Here is a 16,973-nt window from a genome sequence, read left to right as displayed (position 1 = left end):
TGCAAGGTCTCTCAACCTCAACGCTATTAACATTTGGGGCCAGATAATTCTTTTTTTGTGATTCCTGTGCGTTATAGGATAGTTAGCATCATCTCTGGCCTCTAGATGCCAGTAACACTGGTCCCCTGCTTCCCAGCTGTGACAGTCAAAAGTAGGATCAGAACTGCTTCTTAGATGTGTGACCTTGGGCAAGTTACCTAAGCTGTGTATCAGTTTCTTCATTTGTAAAGTAGGAAACATTTTGAGTAACAACCTCACAAGGATATTGTGAGATAGTTAATTAATTCACATAAGCAGAGCACTTAGAAGAGCACCTGGCACATTTTAGTAAGCATTCAATAAATGTTGACACCATCATCATCATCACTGTTATTATAAAAGCCACCATAGCTCTATCATGGAAAAGTTATTTTCACAAGTGTCCTGTGTTTAAACTTCTTGCTAATTTGGTTCCTAAATTGACCTCTCCTGTGGCAGTGTTTCCAAGAGAAGTAGATGATCTCCTAGGCATATGTCTGTTAGTTGTTTATGTCACAGTAAAAATGCACTGGTCCGAAATCTTTGATGAGTTATAATAAAAGTTATTAACCTTCTCTCTAAAAGATGATGCATGTATACATATGCATACAAGATTTTGGAAACCATCTCTGGCTCCACAGACCCTGAAGCCCCAAGGACTCCATTCATTCATTCATTCATTCATTCAACAACTATTTAGCGAATGCCAGCTATGCACACAGCGCTGTGCCAGGCTCTGAGAATACAGAAGTAAACGAAACAAATCAGCTTGCTACTCTCTCAGACTTTACATTCTAGGACCAATGTGCTAGAGATTGGGAACCTCTGCCTTAGGACATCTTCATTGGTTTTTTGCATTACTAAACATTGCATGGACCACTCACATCTGCATTTAAAACTAAGTTACTGTGATGCATCTCTGTAAAGAATAGAAACTGTAAAAATGCCAGAATTAGCTGGACAGCATGTATGTGGAGGTAGGAAGCCGTGGGACTTCCTAGGAGGTAGGGACCTAGGCCTCATGGCAACAAAGGATACTACAAAAACAAACCCAGCTGGTGAATTTATGAAACCTCTCTCACAAAACTTGGAACTACCCACTCCTTTATGCATCAAGCTGAAGATTAATATTCAAGTGATATGAACATCCCAGGCAAATGTGCTATATGCCTTTAATTTACCATCTCACTTACCTTTAAAATAACTCTGTGACATAGGAATTGTTTTTTTCTTTTTTTTAATTAAGGAACTGAAACTCAGCAAGATTAGGTGACTTGACCAGCCAGTAAGTAAGAGAAACAACCATTTGAATCAAGTTCCTGACTTGAGTTTTTTCCAAATACCTTCTTTCTTTGGGGAGCAGAGAAGGGGATAGAGGATGGAGAGGAGGTATTTCTTAAATTTGGGGGAGTGTGTTTTTGTTTCAGATAGAGGAAAAAGAAGAAGAGAAAAGGAAGAATGATAATCTTACCTCATTTCCTAAGCAAACGATAGGAAATATACTGTTGAAAGGACCACTGGCTCCATGATTGAATGTAGTTATTACTTTTTTTTTTTTTTTTTTTGGTGGTACGTGGGCCTCTCACTGTTGTGGCCTCTCCCGTTGCGGAGCACAGGCTCCGGATGCACAGGCACAGCGGCCATGGCTCACGGGCCCAGCCGCTCCGCGGCATGTGGGATCTTCCCAGACTGGGGCACGAACCCGTGTCCCCTGCATCGGCAGCCGGACGCTCAACCACTGCGCCACCAGGGAAGCCCGAGTGTAGTATTACTTTTAAAATAGAAGCTTTCATCTTCTTCAAGCAGCACATGTGGGCAATAAGATGTCCATTAAAGTTCTAGTGCCTTATTCATTTTATTTGGTTCATTCCATTGCATAGTTAATGTTACAACTTGGAAAGATTTTATTTGAATTTTCTTTTCTCCACAGATACACAATGTCTGGTCCAACTGATGAGACTGCAGGAGACCTGCCTGTGAAAGATACAGGTCTAAATCTCTTTGGAATGGGAGGGTTACAAGGTACAGCCAGCTGTTATTTATTACCATTATGAACTTTGATCAGTAACTTCTTTACTTTTAATTTAAAGTATTTCTGATATTCGTACAAACAAAGCCATTTAAGTAACTATATAGTCTTGACTAAACAAGAAGATGGAGAATTTAGAACAACATATGGTATTTTACTGCATGCATCAATTATCAACAGCTCATAGAAAATGTAAAATCCCCCTCTGTTCTGATAAAGAATTGTTATAAATCATCTTCTTAAAATTCCACACATCAGTAGAAACGACACAGAGAGTACCAAGCCTCCAAACCAAATTGCCTGGTTTAAATCACATTCGCCATTAAAATGTTTCTTTCAGCTTAAATTTTATATGAGAGGAAATGCCATATTTAAACATTTTTGCCTTTCAAGTAGAATATCTCAAAATGGTTTGTTAGCCAAGTGATATTGACTTTGTTTTATCAAATTAATACACGTTAGAGGTTTTCTTTGTCCTTTTATCACTTAGTGGTTGCTATAGAGCTAAAAAGCACTTTCAAACTGAGAAAGAAAAGGACTGCTTTAAGGAACAATATAGAGTGTAGAGCTGTGTTTTTGTTTGTGTGTACGGTGTGTCAGCCATTCTGTCATTCCATAACATTTGTCATTGAGAAGGCTGTGATGTAAAATATATTCCACTAAGGCTTCTTCATACACTTGTTAATCAAAACACTGCAAATGGCCACCTTGAACTACCACAGAAAGGTGGTCAAAATATGGTTCATTGAAAAAGATAAATTTGACTATACAGCTTTTATTGTTAAAAGTAAAAAGAATGGGGGATGTGGGGATATATGTATTACGTATAGCTGATTCACTTTGTTATACAGCAGAAACTAACACAACATTGTAAAGCAATTGTACTCCAATAAAGATGTTAAAAAAAAAGTAAAAAATAAAAAACAAGAAAAATTTTAAAAAGTAAAAAGAATGTATAAGCTTTTTTTTTTTTTTTTTTTTTTTGCGGTATGCGGGCCTCTCACTGTTGTGGCCTCTCCCGTTGCGGAGCACTGGCTCTGGACACGCAGGCTCACCGGCCATGGCTCACGGGCCCAGCCGCTCCGCGGCGTGTGGGATATTCCCGGACCGGGGCACGAACCCATGTCCCTGCATCGGCAGGCGGACTCTCAACCACTGCACCACCAGGGAAGCCCTATAAGCTTTGCTTTAGATCTTTGATGGAGTATCAGGGATTAAAATACAAATAATTTTAAGTGTACAAGTCTATTTTTTAGTATTTGGTACCCTAAGTTCAAGTCTTGCCCTCAGTAACCGCCTCATAGGGCTTTAATCTTTGTCCATTTGTTCCTTGTTTCTTTTCGAGGACTGTTGAAAATTGACCAGCTTCACAGGAAAATAGCAAATTTAAGCATATGTAAAAATATATATACACACCTGCTAAAAGGTGTAAAAGTTCTTTAAAAATATATGATAGCTTATAAATGATTTGTGAATGTTTTTGTTTGCTTGGTCTTACAGATTTTGTTTATTTTCTATAAGCCATAGCTCAGAAAAATATCTTAATCATATTGTTATTGTTATAACTCTTACCTTTGAAAAAAATACTTACAGATACCGACTTTTTATTTAGTTTTTTCAACATTCAGCATATAAATTGAAAAGTCTTTATTGAATCAGAGTTGCATCTTTCATTCTTCTTTGATGTAAGTTCCGTCTTACATTGTTATTTGAATACATTTTTTGAGTGGAAATGATTGTTGCTCAAACCCTTAATATTGCATATAAAGTATTAACAGCAAAGATTTTTGTTCTTACCTCCTATCAGTGGCGTGAACAATGCTATAACATTTTCTAAAGCAGTCTTAATTGTAGGTCACAAAAAAACCTGAGATGAGTGCATCAGAGATTACGTTAATATCAACAGTTATTGTGTTTAGAGGCTATTTTAAGTAATCCTCCTATTAATTACCTTGGCATTTTTGCAGAAACTTCAACAACACGGACAATGAAGTCTCGCCAGGCAGTGTCACGTATCAGTCGTGAGGAACTGGAAGACAGATTTTTGCGTTTGCATGATGAGAACATTTTACTTAAACAGCATGCCCGCAAGCAAGAGGATAAAATTAAAAGGTTATGATAAAAAGCTTTTAGCTTTTTTTCCTGACTCTGTAAAGTTTGGAGGATATGCTTTTCTATAAACTTAATTGAAAACCCCACCTTGAATCCTTTTTGGAGCAAGGAAGGTTATAAATCAGTACAGTTTTTAAAAATGGAAAATCTTACAAACTAGGATAATAAACCAAGAAGATTATGAGTGTTTATTATGTCTGAAGTTGCCATTTGAAAGAAAGAGCTAATAGCTATGAGTGCCATGAGTGTATCGTATCTCTAAATAACTTTTGCTTTAATATTTATAGTTTAATAAGCAAATGGCCAAAACATCTGTTTTCTAAACGTCTTGATTTTAAAATGAAAGTTTTAAAAAGTAGCTACTCTAACTTGTTAGGATGCATGTTCCTTTAAGATTTGGGGTTTACTAATGAGAACATCACTATCTGGAACATATTTTACTTTGCTTGGATTAATCTAGAATCTGTATTTATTTCAAAGAATCTATTGTTTCTGAGGAAACAGGGTCACTTTTGTATGCAAAAAATTTCTGCAGGGATTATTTCTTAAGAGTAGATAGCTTTCATTCTTTCTTGTTCAGGAACAGTGACTGTCTTCCGCATGTGTGGCATTAAAAGTTCATTCTCATTTGTGAGCATGAACAGATCTGTATTCACATTCATGTTCTAGGTTCAATGGAAAGGTGAGACAACGATTGAACAAAGAAGATAGGGGGTTTTTCTTCCGCTTGGAACTTAGCCTCTAAAGGAGTGACTCTAGTCAGTTTCTATTCTGTGGACTTTGTTTTAATGACCCACTGACCTGCTTTGTGCAGAGCTTTTACTTTGAGTTGGTTTTTGAGTCGTGATGATGGCTTTTCAAGACTCACTTGCCTGTTTCTTTTTCTGACCACTAACACAGCCGTCACCCTGTCTGAATGAGGCATTTAGTCTGTGACCGCTGAACAGTTTTTTTCCTTTGTAAACCTAATTGGTCAGTAAAAGAATTAAATTCACAGTCTTGACCTCATTAGTAATTTGTCCTAGCCAGAAAATAGAAAACAACTTAATAATGAGCTATGTAGTTTAATGGCAAAAGGACTGGGCTAGGAGTCAAGTGATGGGCATGTGTTCTTTGTCTCTCTGCCACTCGCCTATGGTATGTTCAAGCCATTTAACCTCCAGGAATTTTATTTTACTCAGCCCTGAGGGTAGTGATCCAATGACCACTATGACCCAAAGCTCTAATTTCCTTCTCAGTTTCACACCACTGACATTACCTAGATACATGGATAAACTACCTTTAAATTTATCCTTAAGATATAATTAGAATCACTTACTTTAGTATGAATGTAGATTTGCTAAACCACCTTTCTAAAGAAGTACTCAAACTTTACCCGATCACTTATTTCATTAATATAATCAAATGAAAATTATTGCTATTACTGGACAAATAGATGCAATCTTACCTTTCTAGGCAAAGTTTACTTGCATATCTTTGAAGGAATTTTAAGCCTCTCTATGGATGTGCTCTTCTTGCCTTAAAAATTGGAGTGGTTTGTTTTTCTCTAGATGATGACTGCTTTTTCATATTAATTCTTATTTTTTTGCTTCAAACTTTTTTTTTTAACATCTTTATTGAAGTATAATTGCTTTACAATGGTGTGTTAGTTTCTGCTGTATAAAAAAGTGAATCAGCTATACATATACGTATATCCCCATATCTCCTCTCTCTTGCGTCTCCCTCCCACCCTCCCTATCCCACCCCTCTAGGTGGTCACAAAGCACCGAGCTGATCTCCCTGTGCTATGTGGCTGCTTCCCACTAGCTATCTATTTTACATTTGGTAGTGTATATATGTCCATGCCACTCTCTCACTTCATCCCACCATACCCTTCCCCCTCCCCATGTTCTCAAGTCCATTCTCTACCTCTGCGTCTTTATTCCTGTTCTGCCCTTAGGTACTTCAAAACCATTTTTTGTTTTTAGATTCCATATATATGTGTTAGCATATGGCATTTGTTTTTCCCTTTCTGTCTTACTTCACTCTGTAGGACAGACTCTAGGTGCATCCACCGCACTACAAACAACTCAATTTCATTTCTTTTTATGGCTGAGTAATATTCCATTGTATATATGTGCCACATCTTCTTTATCCATTCATCTGTCAGTGGACACTTAGGTTGCTTCCATGTCCTGGCTATTGTAAGTACAGCTGCAATGAACATTCTGGTACATGACTCTTTTTGAATTATGGTTTTCTCAGGGTATATGCCCATAGTGGGATTGCTGGATCGTATGGTAGTTCTATTTTTCGTTTTTTAAGGAACCTCCATGCTGTTCTCCATAGTGGCTGTATCAATTTACATTCCCACCAACAGTGCAAGAGGGTTCCTTTTTCTCCACACCCTCTCCAGCATTTATTGTTTGTAGATTTTTTGATGATGGCCATTCTGACTGGTGTGAGGTGATACCTCATTGTGGTTTTGATTTGCATTTCTCTAACGATTATTGATGTTGAGCATCCTTTCATGTGTTTCTTGGCAATCTGTATATCTTCTTTGGAGAAATGTCTGTTTAGCTCTTCTGCCCATTTTTGGATTGGGCTGTTTGTTTTTTTGATGTTGAGCTGCATGAGCTGCTTATAAATTTTGGAGATTAATCCTTTGTCAGTTGCTTCATTTGCAAATATTTTCTCCCATTCTGAGGATTGTCTTTTCATCTTTTTTATGTTTTCCTTTGCTGTGCAAAAGTTTTTAAGTTTCATTAGATCCCATTCATTTATTTTTGTTTTTATTTCCATTTCTCTAGGAGATGGGTCAAAAAGGATCTTGCTGTGATTTATGTCATAGAGTGTCCTTCCTATGTTTTCCTCTAAGAGTTTTATAGTATCTGGCCTTACATTTAGGTCTTTAATCCATTTTGAGTTTATTTTTGTGTATGGTGTTAGGGAGTGTTGTAATTTCATTCTTTTACATGTAGCTGTCCAGTTTTCCCAGCACCATTTATAGAAGAGGCTGTCTTTTCTCCATTGTATATTCTTGCCTCCTTTATCAAAGATAAGGTGACCATATGTGCGTGGGTTTATCTCTGCGCTTTCTCTCCTGTTCCATTGATCTATCTTTCTGTTTTTGTGCCAGTACCATACTGTCTTGATTACTGTAGCTTTGTAGTATAGTCTGAAGTCAGGGAGCCTGATTCCTCCAGCTCCATTTTTCTTTCTCAAGATTGCTTTGGCTATTCGGGGTCTCTTGTGTTTCCATGCAAATTGTGAAGTTTTTTGTTCTAGTTCTGTGAAGAATGCCATTGGTAATTTGATAGGGATTGCATTGAATCTGTAGATTGCTTTGGGTAGTAGAGTCATTTTCACAATGTTGATTCTTCCAATCCAAGGACATGGTATATCTCTCCATCTGTTTGTATCATCTTTAATTTCTTTTGTCAGTGTCTTATAGTTTTCTGCATACAGGTCTTTTGTCTCCTTAGGTAGGTTTATTCCTAGATATTTTATTCTTTTTGTTGCAACGGTAATGGTAGTGTCTCCTTAATTTCTCTTTCAGATTTTTCATCATTAGTGTATAGGAATACAAGAGATTTCTGTGCGTTAATTTTGTATACTGCTACTTTACCAGATTCATTGATTAGCTCTAGTAGTTTTCTAGTGGCATCTTTAGGATTCTCTATGTATAGTATCATGTCATCTGCAAACAGTGACAGTTTAATTCTTCTTTTCCAATTTGGATTCCTTTTATTTCTTTTTCTTCTCTGATCACTCACTGTGGCTAAAACTTCCAAAACTTCTTGAATAATAGTGGTGAGAGTGGACAACCTTATCTTGTTCCTGGTCTTAGAGGAAATGCTTTCAGTTTTTCACCATTGAGGATGATGTTGGTAGTGGGTTTGTCATATATGGCCTTTATTATGTTGAGGTAAGTTCCCTCTATGCCTGCCTTCTGGAGGATTTTTATCATAAATGGGTGTTGAGTTTTGTCAAAAGCTTTTTCTGCATCTATTGAGATGATCATATGGTTTTTATCCTTCAATTTGCTAATATGGTGTATCACATTGATTGATTTGCGTATATTGAAGACTCCTTGCATTCCTGGAATAAACCCCACTTGATCATGGTGTATGATCCTTTTAATGTGCTGTTGGATTCTGTTTGCTAGTATTTTGTTGAGGATTTTTGCATCTGTGTTCATCAGTGATATTGGCCTATAGTTTTCTTTCTTTGTGACATCTTTGTCTGGTTTTGGTATCAGGGTGGAGCTGGCCTTGTAGAATGAGTTTGGGAGTGTTCCTCCCTCTGCTATATTTTGGAAGAGTTGAGGATAGGTGTTAGCTCTTCTCTAAATGTTTGATAGAATTTGCCTATGAAGCTATCTCGTCCTGGGCTTTTGTTTGTTGGAAGATTTTTAATCACAGTCTCAATTTCAATGCTTGTGATTTGTCTGTTTATATTCTCTATTTCTTCCTGGTTCAGTCTCAGAAGGTTGTGCTTTTCTGAGAATTTGTCCATTTCTTCCAGGTTGTCCATTTTATTGGCATATAATTACTTGTAGTAATCTCTCATGATGCTTTGTATTTCTGCAGTGTCAGTTGTTACTTCTCCTTTTTCATTTCTAATTCTATTGATTTGAGTCTTCTCCCTTTTTTTCTCGATGAGTCTGGCTAATGGTTTATCAATTTTGTTTATCTTCTCAAAGAACCAGCTTTTAGTTTTATTGATCTTTGCTTAAATCTATGTCTTTCTTTTGAATGTAATCTCTATCCGTGTGAAAGTCTTTGTGTAAAAGAAGATTCAGATATTTAGGTTGACATCTCATTTAAATGGCTCCCATCTTTCTATGGATAAGCCGTTTGGTGGGGCTCGGAGTCCTAAAGGGCTAGGTAGAGTGTGTGGCTCTGTTGGGCTACGATACCTGCCCAGATTCCTCAATGATATATCCTTCTCTGGATTAGGTGGAAAAGGAACTAATCCATTGATTACTTTACTAGGGTGTTTGTGGTACTCTTGGATCTTGGTTTTTATTATCCTATATCCTTTATAAAGCATGTTTAATGGATGTGCCTCAAGGGAAAAAGAAAACAATCTTAACTGATTATGTTATGCATAGCTTTCCCCTGATGCTGCATGCTGTAGGCCGAGTAGCCAGAAGTGTAGATAGACATGTATTACTACTGCTTTTACTGAGGACTCTGCTTAGGGCAAAAAAAGGTTGTTCTGTGACATCCCAAAGCTATTAAGGGTTTTTTTTATTTCACTTTTGTTCTCCTAAGTAAAAGCTTCTGTCCATAACCATGCTAAAATAAAGCAAACCCCCGTTTAAAGAAAAATGAAGTGTGTTTTTATTTTCAATCTCCTGTCTGGGTCTTTATAAAAATAGATTCACTATAAACTAGAATCAGCTATTGAAGATGTGCGACCAATTTTGTAAAGTCTTGAACTTGTGTCTCTCATCAAAGCCACCTTTTCTTTCTTGTACTGCCAAGATTTTTCCATTCACTGTCAAGCATGTTTTCCGTACGTGTATATTACATCACCCCCATGTGCCCTTTCTGTCTTTTGTTCTGTCTAACCAGTTTTTATCAAAACTTAAAAGAATCAAAGGTATAAACTCCTGAGATGTCAAAAGCACAATGTATGTCTAAATTTAAAAGTACCATTGAAATAATACTTTCTGTACCTAATTAAGTTCTACCATTAAACAGGCATGTTTCTTGAGCACTAAGCAACATTTAATGGTGCATTTGGGTTTCTTTTGAATTTTTCATTGGGCTTTTAATATGTATGTATCTATGCATTTTAACATTTTTATATTTGTAATATGTCTTAATCCTAGAGAAACTGAAAACAATACATCACCTAAATGCTGCATAGTCTTAATACAATTTTGAAAAGTTTTAACTTACTGTGGCTTGCAGATATAACCCACCATATCCACAATCTGTAGCTACATTTAAGTGCATACAGCATTCCTACATAAGGTCATGCGTTAAAAATTGCATTTGAGGAACATATGGAGTAAATATGTGTCCTCTCTTTACTAACCTTAAATGATAAGCCTTAGGAAACTGTTATTTGTCAGTGCTATAAAGCAGATTGTTGCCCAGTGGTTTCAATTATCATCAAAGGATTCTTCACAGGCAGTAATAGTTACATCAAAACCTGAAATTTATTATTCAGGTTCTGCACTGAAGTCTTCACAGTGATTATGTTCCTTTCAACAGAATGCATTTTATGCTGACTTCTCACATTCCTTTTCATCTTTTTATTATTTCCCTAGAATGGCCACCAAGTTAATACGGCTAGTTAATGACAAGAAAAGATATGAATGGGTTGGTGGCGGCCCCAAGCGGCTGGGAAGAGATGTGGAAATGGAAGAAATGATTGAGCGGCTGCAAGAGAAAGTTCATGAGCTTGAAAGACAAAATGAAGTCCTCAAAAACAGACTAATTTCAACCAAACAGCAACTTCAGATCCAGGGTCACAGGCAAACTCCATACAGTTATGTGCAATCTCGTGTTAACACTGGGCGTAGAAAAGCGAATGAAAATGCAGGCTTACAGGAATGCCCCAGGAAAGGTAAAATAAAGTTTACATTAAATCCTAAATTTAAGTTAATAACTTGTTTTACACACACATACGTACATACACACAGAGTTTTATTTCTGTACTATTCATGTTTTTGAGTGTCTTTAGAAAGAGAGAAATCATTTTTTGACTTTTTGATAAAATCACATTAACATGAAGATCATTTTATATAAGAATCACTAGATCATGCTCAAATTTGTCTAATAAAACATTTACATTTGTCTAGTAAAACTATTCCTCCTAACTAATAAAAGAAGCATGTATGAAACTACATCAATTACGGGTTTAGTTTAGTTTGAGTTGGTTTTTTATATTATGGATGGAAATCACATTGACTCAGGCAAATAGAGAAACCACTAATTTGCTCATATGGTCACACTGTTGTTCTGAAGGATCACACTTAGGTTCTTCATCCAAAGGCCTTCTATAAATTTTACAGAATTGTTTATATCTTCCTCATGGTGTGGAGGCAGCTTGACAGTGGAGTGTGCACATAACTAGGGGTTTAAAAAGTTGGGTTCTTGCTCCTCTGCTTATTGTCTGGTGACCTTGGACAAGTCTTCTAATCATTCTGAAGTTGAGTTTTCTTTACACCTAAAATAAAAGGATTTAAGCAAGCGACCATAAAGGTCTCTTCCATCTTCAAAAAATGATCATTGGTCAATCACTCTTCTCATCTTAAAAATGAATCACCTAAAACCTACCCAGCTTACAGAGCAATTCAATTGAATATAGAAGACTCAATACTGTAGACAGAACCTGAGTATTTCTGATGAAAATTCCCCATTCCCTCCACCCACAGACAAACTTTATTTATAATGAAGCAAAAAGTCAATCAATATTTTAAGGAATACTTTTTTCATTTCAACTACTAGGGAAGGAAATCGAATTTTAGTTCTAGTTCATCTTTGTTTGGAACATGCTCCACTTAAAGACCAAACATTTTTAGGGAAATAAAAAAATCATGTAAAACTTTCAATTCATTGAGGGAACAAAAAACACCATCTGAACAGAAAAAGAGAAAAATTTGTTCTATTTTTCTCTCCAAGCCAAAATGTTAACACTATATATTCCCTAGACAGAGTTCCTTTGAAGTCAGTAAGGCCTCCATAGTAGGCAGGAGGCAGCTCCAGGATAAAAGAGCTTGGCTACTCCTAGCTATGTGAGATTAGCAGTAGACTTTGAATATAACCAAAGTAATCATAATGAATTATAAATCAAAAATATATTCTGCTGCTAATTAACTTTTTATGTGGAAGAGAGCACTTGACTTCCCAGAGCCTCATTTTCCACATCTGTAAAATGGAATGATAACACCAGGTTAGAAGAAAGGTCAGGAGATGGGAGGTCCACAACAATATATTTTACCTTTAAATAGTCATTTATCTTCTCTGAACCTTAGTTTTGTCATCTGTGACTACAGTTGGGCAAGATGATCCCTGTGGTCTGCAAGGTCTTTTATGCTAAATAAAAACGATGCCCAAATATTAGATTAACATGGCAAGCTAATCTAGTACTATGAATTGTTGTTTAAATAGAAGAGTTTGATGGAAGTTTCTCCTTGTAGAAGAGCCACAGAATAGAAGGGCCTTTAAAATGTTACTTACATAGATTAATTTCTCCTTGTATTTACACTGTTAGTAATTCAGAACTTTTTCACTGTTTGGTACAGAATCTAGGACATAGAAGTTGCACAAAGGATTAAATAGTAATGAATACTTTCCTAACTTCTTTCTGTGTAAACCTGAGGCATCATTATCAAGATCGCTACCTTAGTAGCCTTAATAGACTCTTCAAGACCGCCTTTGCGGCTGGGACTTAGACCAGAGTTGTCAGAAATACCACAGCCTGAGGGGCTGGGCAAGAACCCTGACCCTCTTGGGCCACAAGCAGTCTTACCCCCCAAAGCTGCTGTACAAATATTATCGTTTCCTATTTGTACCTTGTCAGGATAAAGGATAGAAAGTACTGGCTTAAGGTGTGATCAGTGTAGTGTAAAAACAATTCTTATTGTGAAGAACCAGTAGAAAGATTATAAAGTGTATACGTTTTAAATATAGCCATTGGAAAATCACCATGAGACTGTAAGTTTTAAGATATGTTTTGAGTATAAGTGGGGTTTTTTTTTAAGTTCTAGTAGTAATGTTTAGTTTTTCCTTGATTTATGTAGGAAAAGCTTAAGAATTAGTATTACTGCCAAAATAATATAATTGGCAAATTTTAACACAGTAAACTATTGTAATGTTTTAGGCAGGGCCTGTTCCATTCTTTACTCTGGATTACAGCAATAAATGTTGAAAGTTTTGGAAATAGGAAATGATAGTTCCATTTTTCCTAATTAAAATTCTCATTTTTAAAAAGTAAACTTTTATAAGGAGAATGAGTTTTTTCTGTACCTTTATGTCTGGAACTATTCTCCATTTTAAAAATCTAAATTATTTGTCATACTTCATTTACCTAAAACTAATAGCCTAATTATTCTATAAGTGTAAAGTAACTCCTATAATTGAAAGAATGTCTCCTTTTTAACAATGGGGCCAGGCTTGTAAAAATTATTGTAATTTACAATATTTACAAAATTATTGTAAATTACAAAAATTGTAATTATTTTTATAAGAAAAATTATATTTAAGTGCAGCAGCAAAATGTTTCATTTAAAGGAATCCTATTGATGATCTCGTCTCAAATTACGTTTGTTTAAATATGGATTTTCTTATTGAGGTAGAATAAATGAAAGTACAGGAAACATTTTGACTTAACGCTCACAGTATCTGTGAATCACACAAATGAAGGTAAGGTTCAAAATGTAAGGTCAAGGGGTATGAATGAGTAATTTAAAAATCAAGAAACTTTATCAAAAATACTCAAAAAAAAATCACGGTTTTGAAAACTTTTTCCTTCATACCTCAGTTTATATTGTAAAGACCTGTTAAAATTTTGGTTCTTTCAGCATTTACTTTGGAAGTTCTAAATCTAAGTTGAATAAAACTATTTCTGGGTAATTTGGTTTCCATAGTAGAATTTGTTAAATGAGCAATACTTGTTGCTGTGTTTTATTTAATGGCAACTGGTGGCTGAGATCTAACAGTTCCTTTGGCAATGTATGTCTGATTCTCTGTACTATGGAGCACATATCTCTCAGTACTTAAGAGACTTTATTGTATTGCATATTTCCTTACGATAGCAAGTCAAGGGTCCTTCTTTTCTAAATAACTTCACTAATTAATAATCTTATTAATTTATTTTTAGGTATTAAATTCCAAGGTACAGATGTAGCAGAAACTCTGCAACCCATGCCTACAAAACATGGCAACATTTTACTCGAAGAAGCCAGAGGAGAAATAAGAAATTTGTATGTATTCTTTTTGTGATCATTTTAGAACACTGTATATTGATCATGTCTTTTTTGATCCCTCCCTTGCCCTTATTTTAAACAAAATTGGTTTGTGTACAAATAATTTGCTCCATTAAAATACAGCTAGATCTGTGAGGTAAGAACAGATATTATATAACATCTTTCCAGTACAATGAGGTAAATGAAAAACTTAACCAGTTGCCTCAGTGGAAGCATTTAGAGAAGAGTCCTCTTTATTATAATTTCCCCCTCAATGGAATGGCATAAAGCCCAGTCATTTAGAATAGTATAAGCTTCAGAGGCAACATTTTCATTCTCAGAAGAATTACAGGTAGTTTTTTTGGTTTTTCAGAGTTTTTTAGATCATGAATTAATTAGCCTTTCTGTGGTTTAAAAAAAGAAAAAAGAATTGGAGGGAGTGGCTTAAAAGTTTGGAGCTATCAAATACATATGGATTTCAGATTTTGTTTCATGCTGATTCTATGGTACCGCATTCTTCATCATACTGTGGTTTCAAAAAAGTTACTTCTGCCACGTTTAGCTTACTTTTCCAGTTAATCAAAGCCTCATGGTGATCTCAGTGTCTGTAAGTCACACAAATGAAGATAAGGCCTTCACCTGGATCATCAAAAAGTAACAATTCTGAATGAGGAGAGAAAGCAGGAGACAAAGAGTATCATATTTTAGATAGCTGCTTAAGAATAATATTGGCTTAAACTTTTACTTTTGAATATTTTAAATACCAGTTACAGTAATGATTGCCTGTGAAAGAATAAAACTAAAAGACTAGACCTAACCTTGTTTCCTGCTAGTCAGTGGAAAAGCAAGGGTTCAGACCAGTCCTGAGGCTTGATACACTGGGATGCTGCCAGACATGGTAGAGATAAAATATAAAGCAGAGACCACTAAGTTATGTTTTGCAAACTTCTTGCCTTCTCTCTATGAAGTGTTAATTTGGGTGGTGTAGGCAGGTGTGCATATGAAAGAACAAAGGCACATAAATTATCTGAAGAAGACCAGATCACAGAGTACTTAGTAGGTGACCAATAAATACTGCATTGAATTGAACCACAGTCCAGTCCGTTGCCTAGGACATTATCTTATATAAAGCAATACCTTGAATTCTTCCATATGTACTTCCAAATCATCACATTTAATCTGCTACTATTTCACTATGTGCCGGGGCATTTAAGCTAAAATTTTTAACTTTTGCTTGCCCTTTACTGTGAAGCACTTTCTTTGTACTGCTCTTATATACTGCAGATTTTCCCTCAAGCTGCAAATTCTTGTAAAGATTCTTTATTTCAGAGAAAATGTTATTCAGTCACAGAGAGGCCAGATAGAAGAGTTAGAGCACTTGGCTGAGATCCTGAAAACTCAGTTGAGGAGAAAAGAAAATGAAATTGAGTTATCTCTTCTTCAGCTTCGAGAACAGCAGGCTACAGATCAAAGGTATGTTAAAACAGAAATATCACTTTGATAAGGTCAAAATTAGTTTAAAATACTTTATCATGTGCCATAGAAGGATAAGCCTAGTCTATTTAAAAATCATGTTTTTACTTAACATTCTTCATATAAGCCAGCTCTAGACCTACTAACTGCTATCAACAACTCAAGTCTAAGGGCATTTTTCCCTAACCTACTCTGCCTCATCTTGTTTCCTCTGCTCATTTACCAAGCGGGTAGGAAGTTCTGATACCATTTGATTGTACCTACCAAAAAAATATGTGTGACAAGGACTCAGCTGTTGGCATACCTTGTGAATAAGCCCAACTTTATTTGTTTTTCCCAACCTTAAAAGGTAGTAAATTCCATAATACAGTACCCATTTTTTTCATCCCATAAAGATGTTACCTCTCCTAATATTCAAAGTTTGCATCGAATTCTGCTGATTGTCATGGGTGACAGTGGGGCCCTTCAGTAGTCTCCTTGCTGCCTCTTCATTTTTGATGTTTGATAATATATAGTATTTTCTTTTCCGTCCTCCTTTGTCATTTGTTGGTTCCTAATACCTCTTCTCTCATTTTGTGCTTCCAACAAGATTTTATCTTTTTACCATATTCTTCCTTGAATTATTTTCTTCCTTTATGTCTCTTTTCTTTTTGTTTGGAACAAGCATACTCAAAGGTACAGAGAGTAGTATACTGAAATCTCATGTACTCATCTCTCAACTTTAACAATTATCAACATGCTAACCAATCTTGTTTCATCTATCCCTTCACCTTCATTTTCTTTAATTAATTAACCCCTGCCAAATATCATGTCATCACACCTGTAAATACTTCAGTATATATTGCTGTCTGATAAGGAATTTTTTTAATGTAATCACCGTGCCATTATCACACCTAACAAAATTAACAGCAGTTCCTTCATACCATCTAATAACTAGTTTATATTCAAACTTCTGTAACGATGACTTCCTGCTGTTCGAATTGGAATCCAAATGAGCTCTACACATTGCATATGATTGCTGTATCTTTTGTCTCTTTTATTTCTCTCTTAATATTTTTTTTTTTTTTTTTTTTTTTTTTTGCGTTACGCGGGCCTCTCACTGCTGTGGCCTCTCCCGTTGTGGAGCACAGGCTCCGGATGCGCAGGCTCAGCGGCCATGGCTCACGGGCCCAGCCGCTCCATGGCATGTGGGATCTTCCCAGACCGGGGCACGAAGCCGTGTCCCCTGCATCGGCAGGCGGACTCTCAACCACTGCGCCACCAGGGAAGCCCTCTCTTAATATATTTTTAAACCAGACCTAGATCCTCTATTTGTTTTTCCCTTACCAAGTGATATATCATACTTATCTGAGTAGGTTCTTATTTAGAAAAACCAAGTATGATTTTCCACTTTTTCATTTCAGAATCAGAGTTTACTTCTTCTTTCACAAACAA

The 16,973-nt window shown here is 35.9% G+C and overlaps 1 protein-coding gene across 1 annotated transcript in view; it reads left to right on the top strand.

The window, feature by feature from the left end:
- The window catches only part of RPGRIP1L (RPGRIP1 like), a 96,715-nt gene that overhangs the window by 269 nt on the left and 79,473 nt on the right, over nt 1-16,973 (top strand). The window contains exons 2-6 of the mRNA XM_082676520.1: nt 1,949-2,040; nt 4,015-4,159; nt 10,425-10,723; nt 13,982-14,084; nt 15,396-15,539. Of these exons, the coding sequence (XP_082532646.1) occupies nt 1,956-2,040; nt 4,015-4,159; nt 10,425-10,723; nt 13,982-14,084; nt 15,396-15,539 (776 nt within the window). The 5' untranslated portion in view covers nt 1,949-1,955. The remainder of the gene's footprint in view (nt 1-1,948; nt 2,041-4,014; nt 4,160-10,424; nt 10,724-13,981; nt 14,085-15,395; nt 15,540-16,973) is intronic.

Source organism: Grampus griseus (genome assembly GCF_964374135.1).
Source record: "Grampus griseus genome assembly, chromosome: 19".
Lineage (NCBI taxonomy): Eukaryota > Metazoa > Chordata > Mammalia > Artiodactyla > Delphinidae > Grampus > Grampus griseus.
The sequence above is the reverse complement of the archived record's forward strand: the minus strand, read 5'-3'. Positions and strand labels throughout refer to the sequence as shown.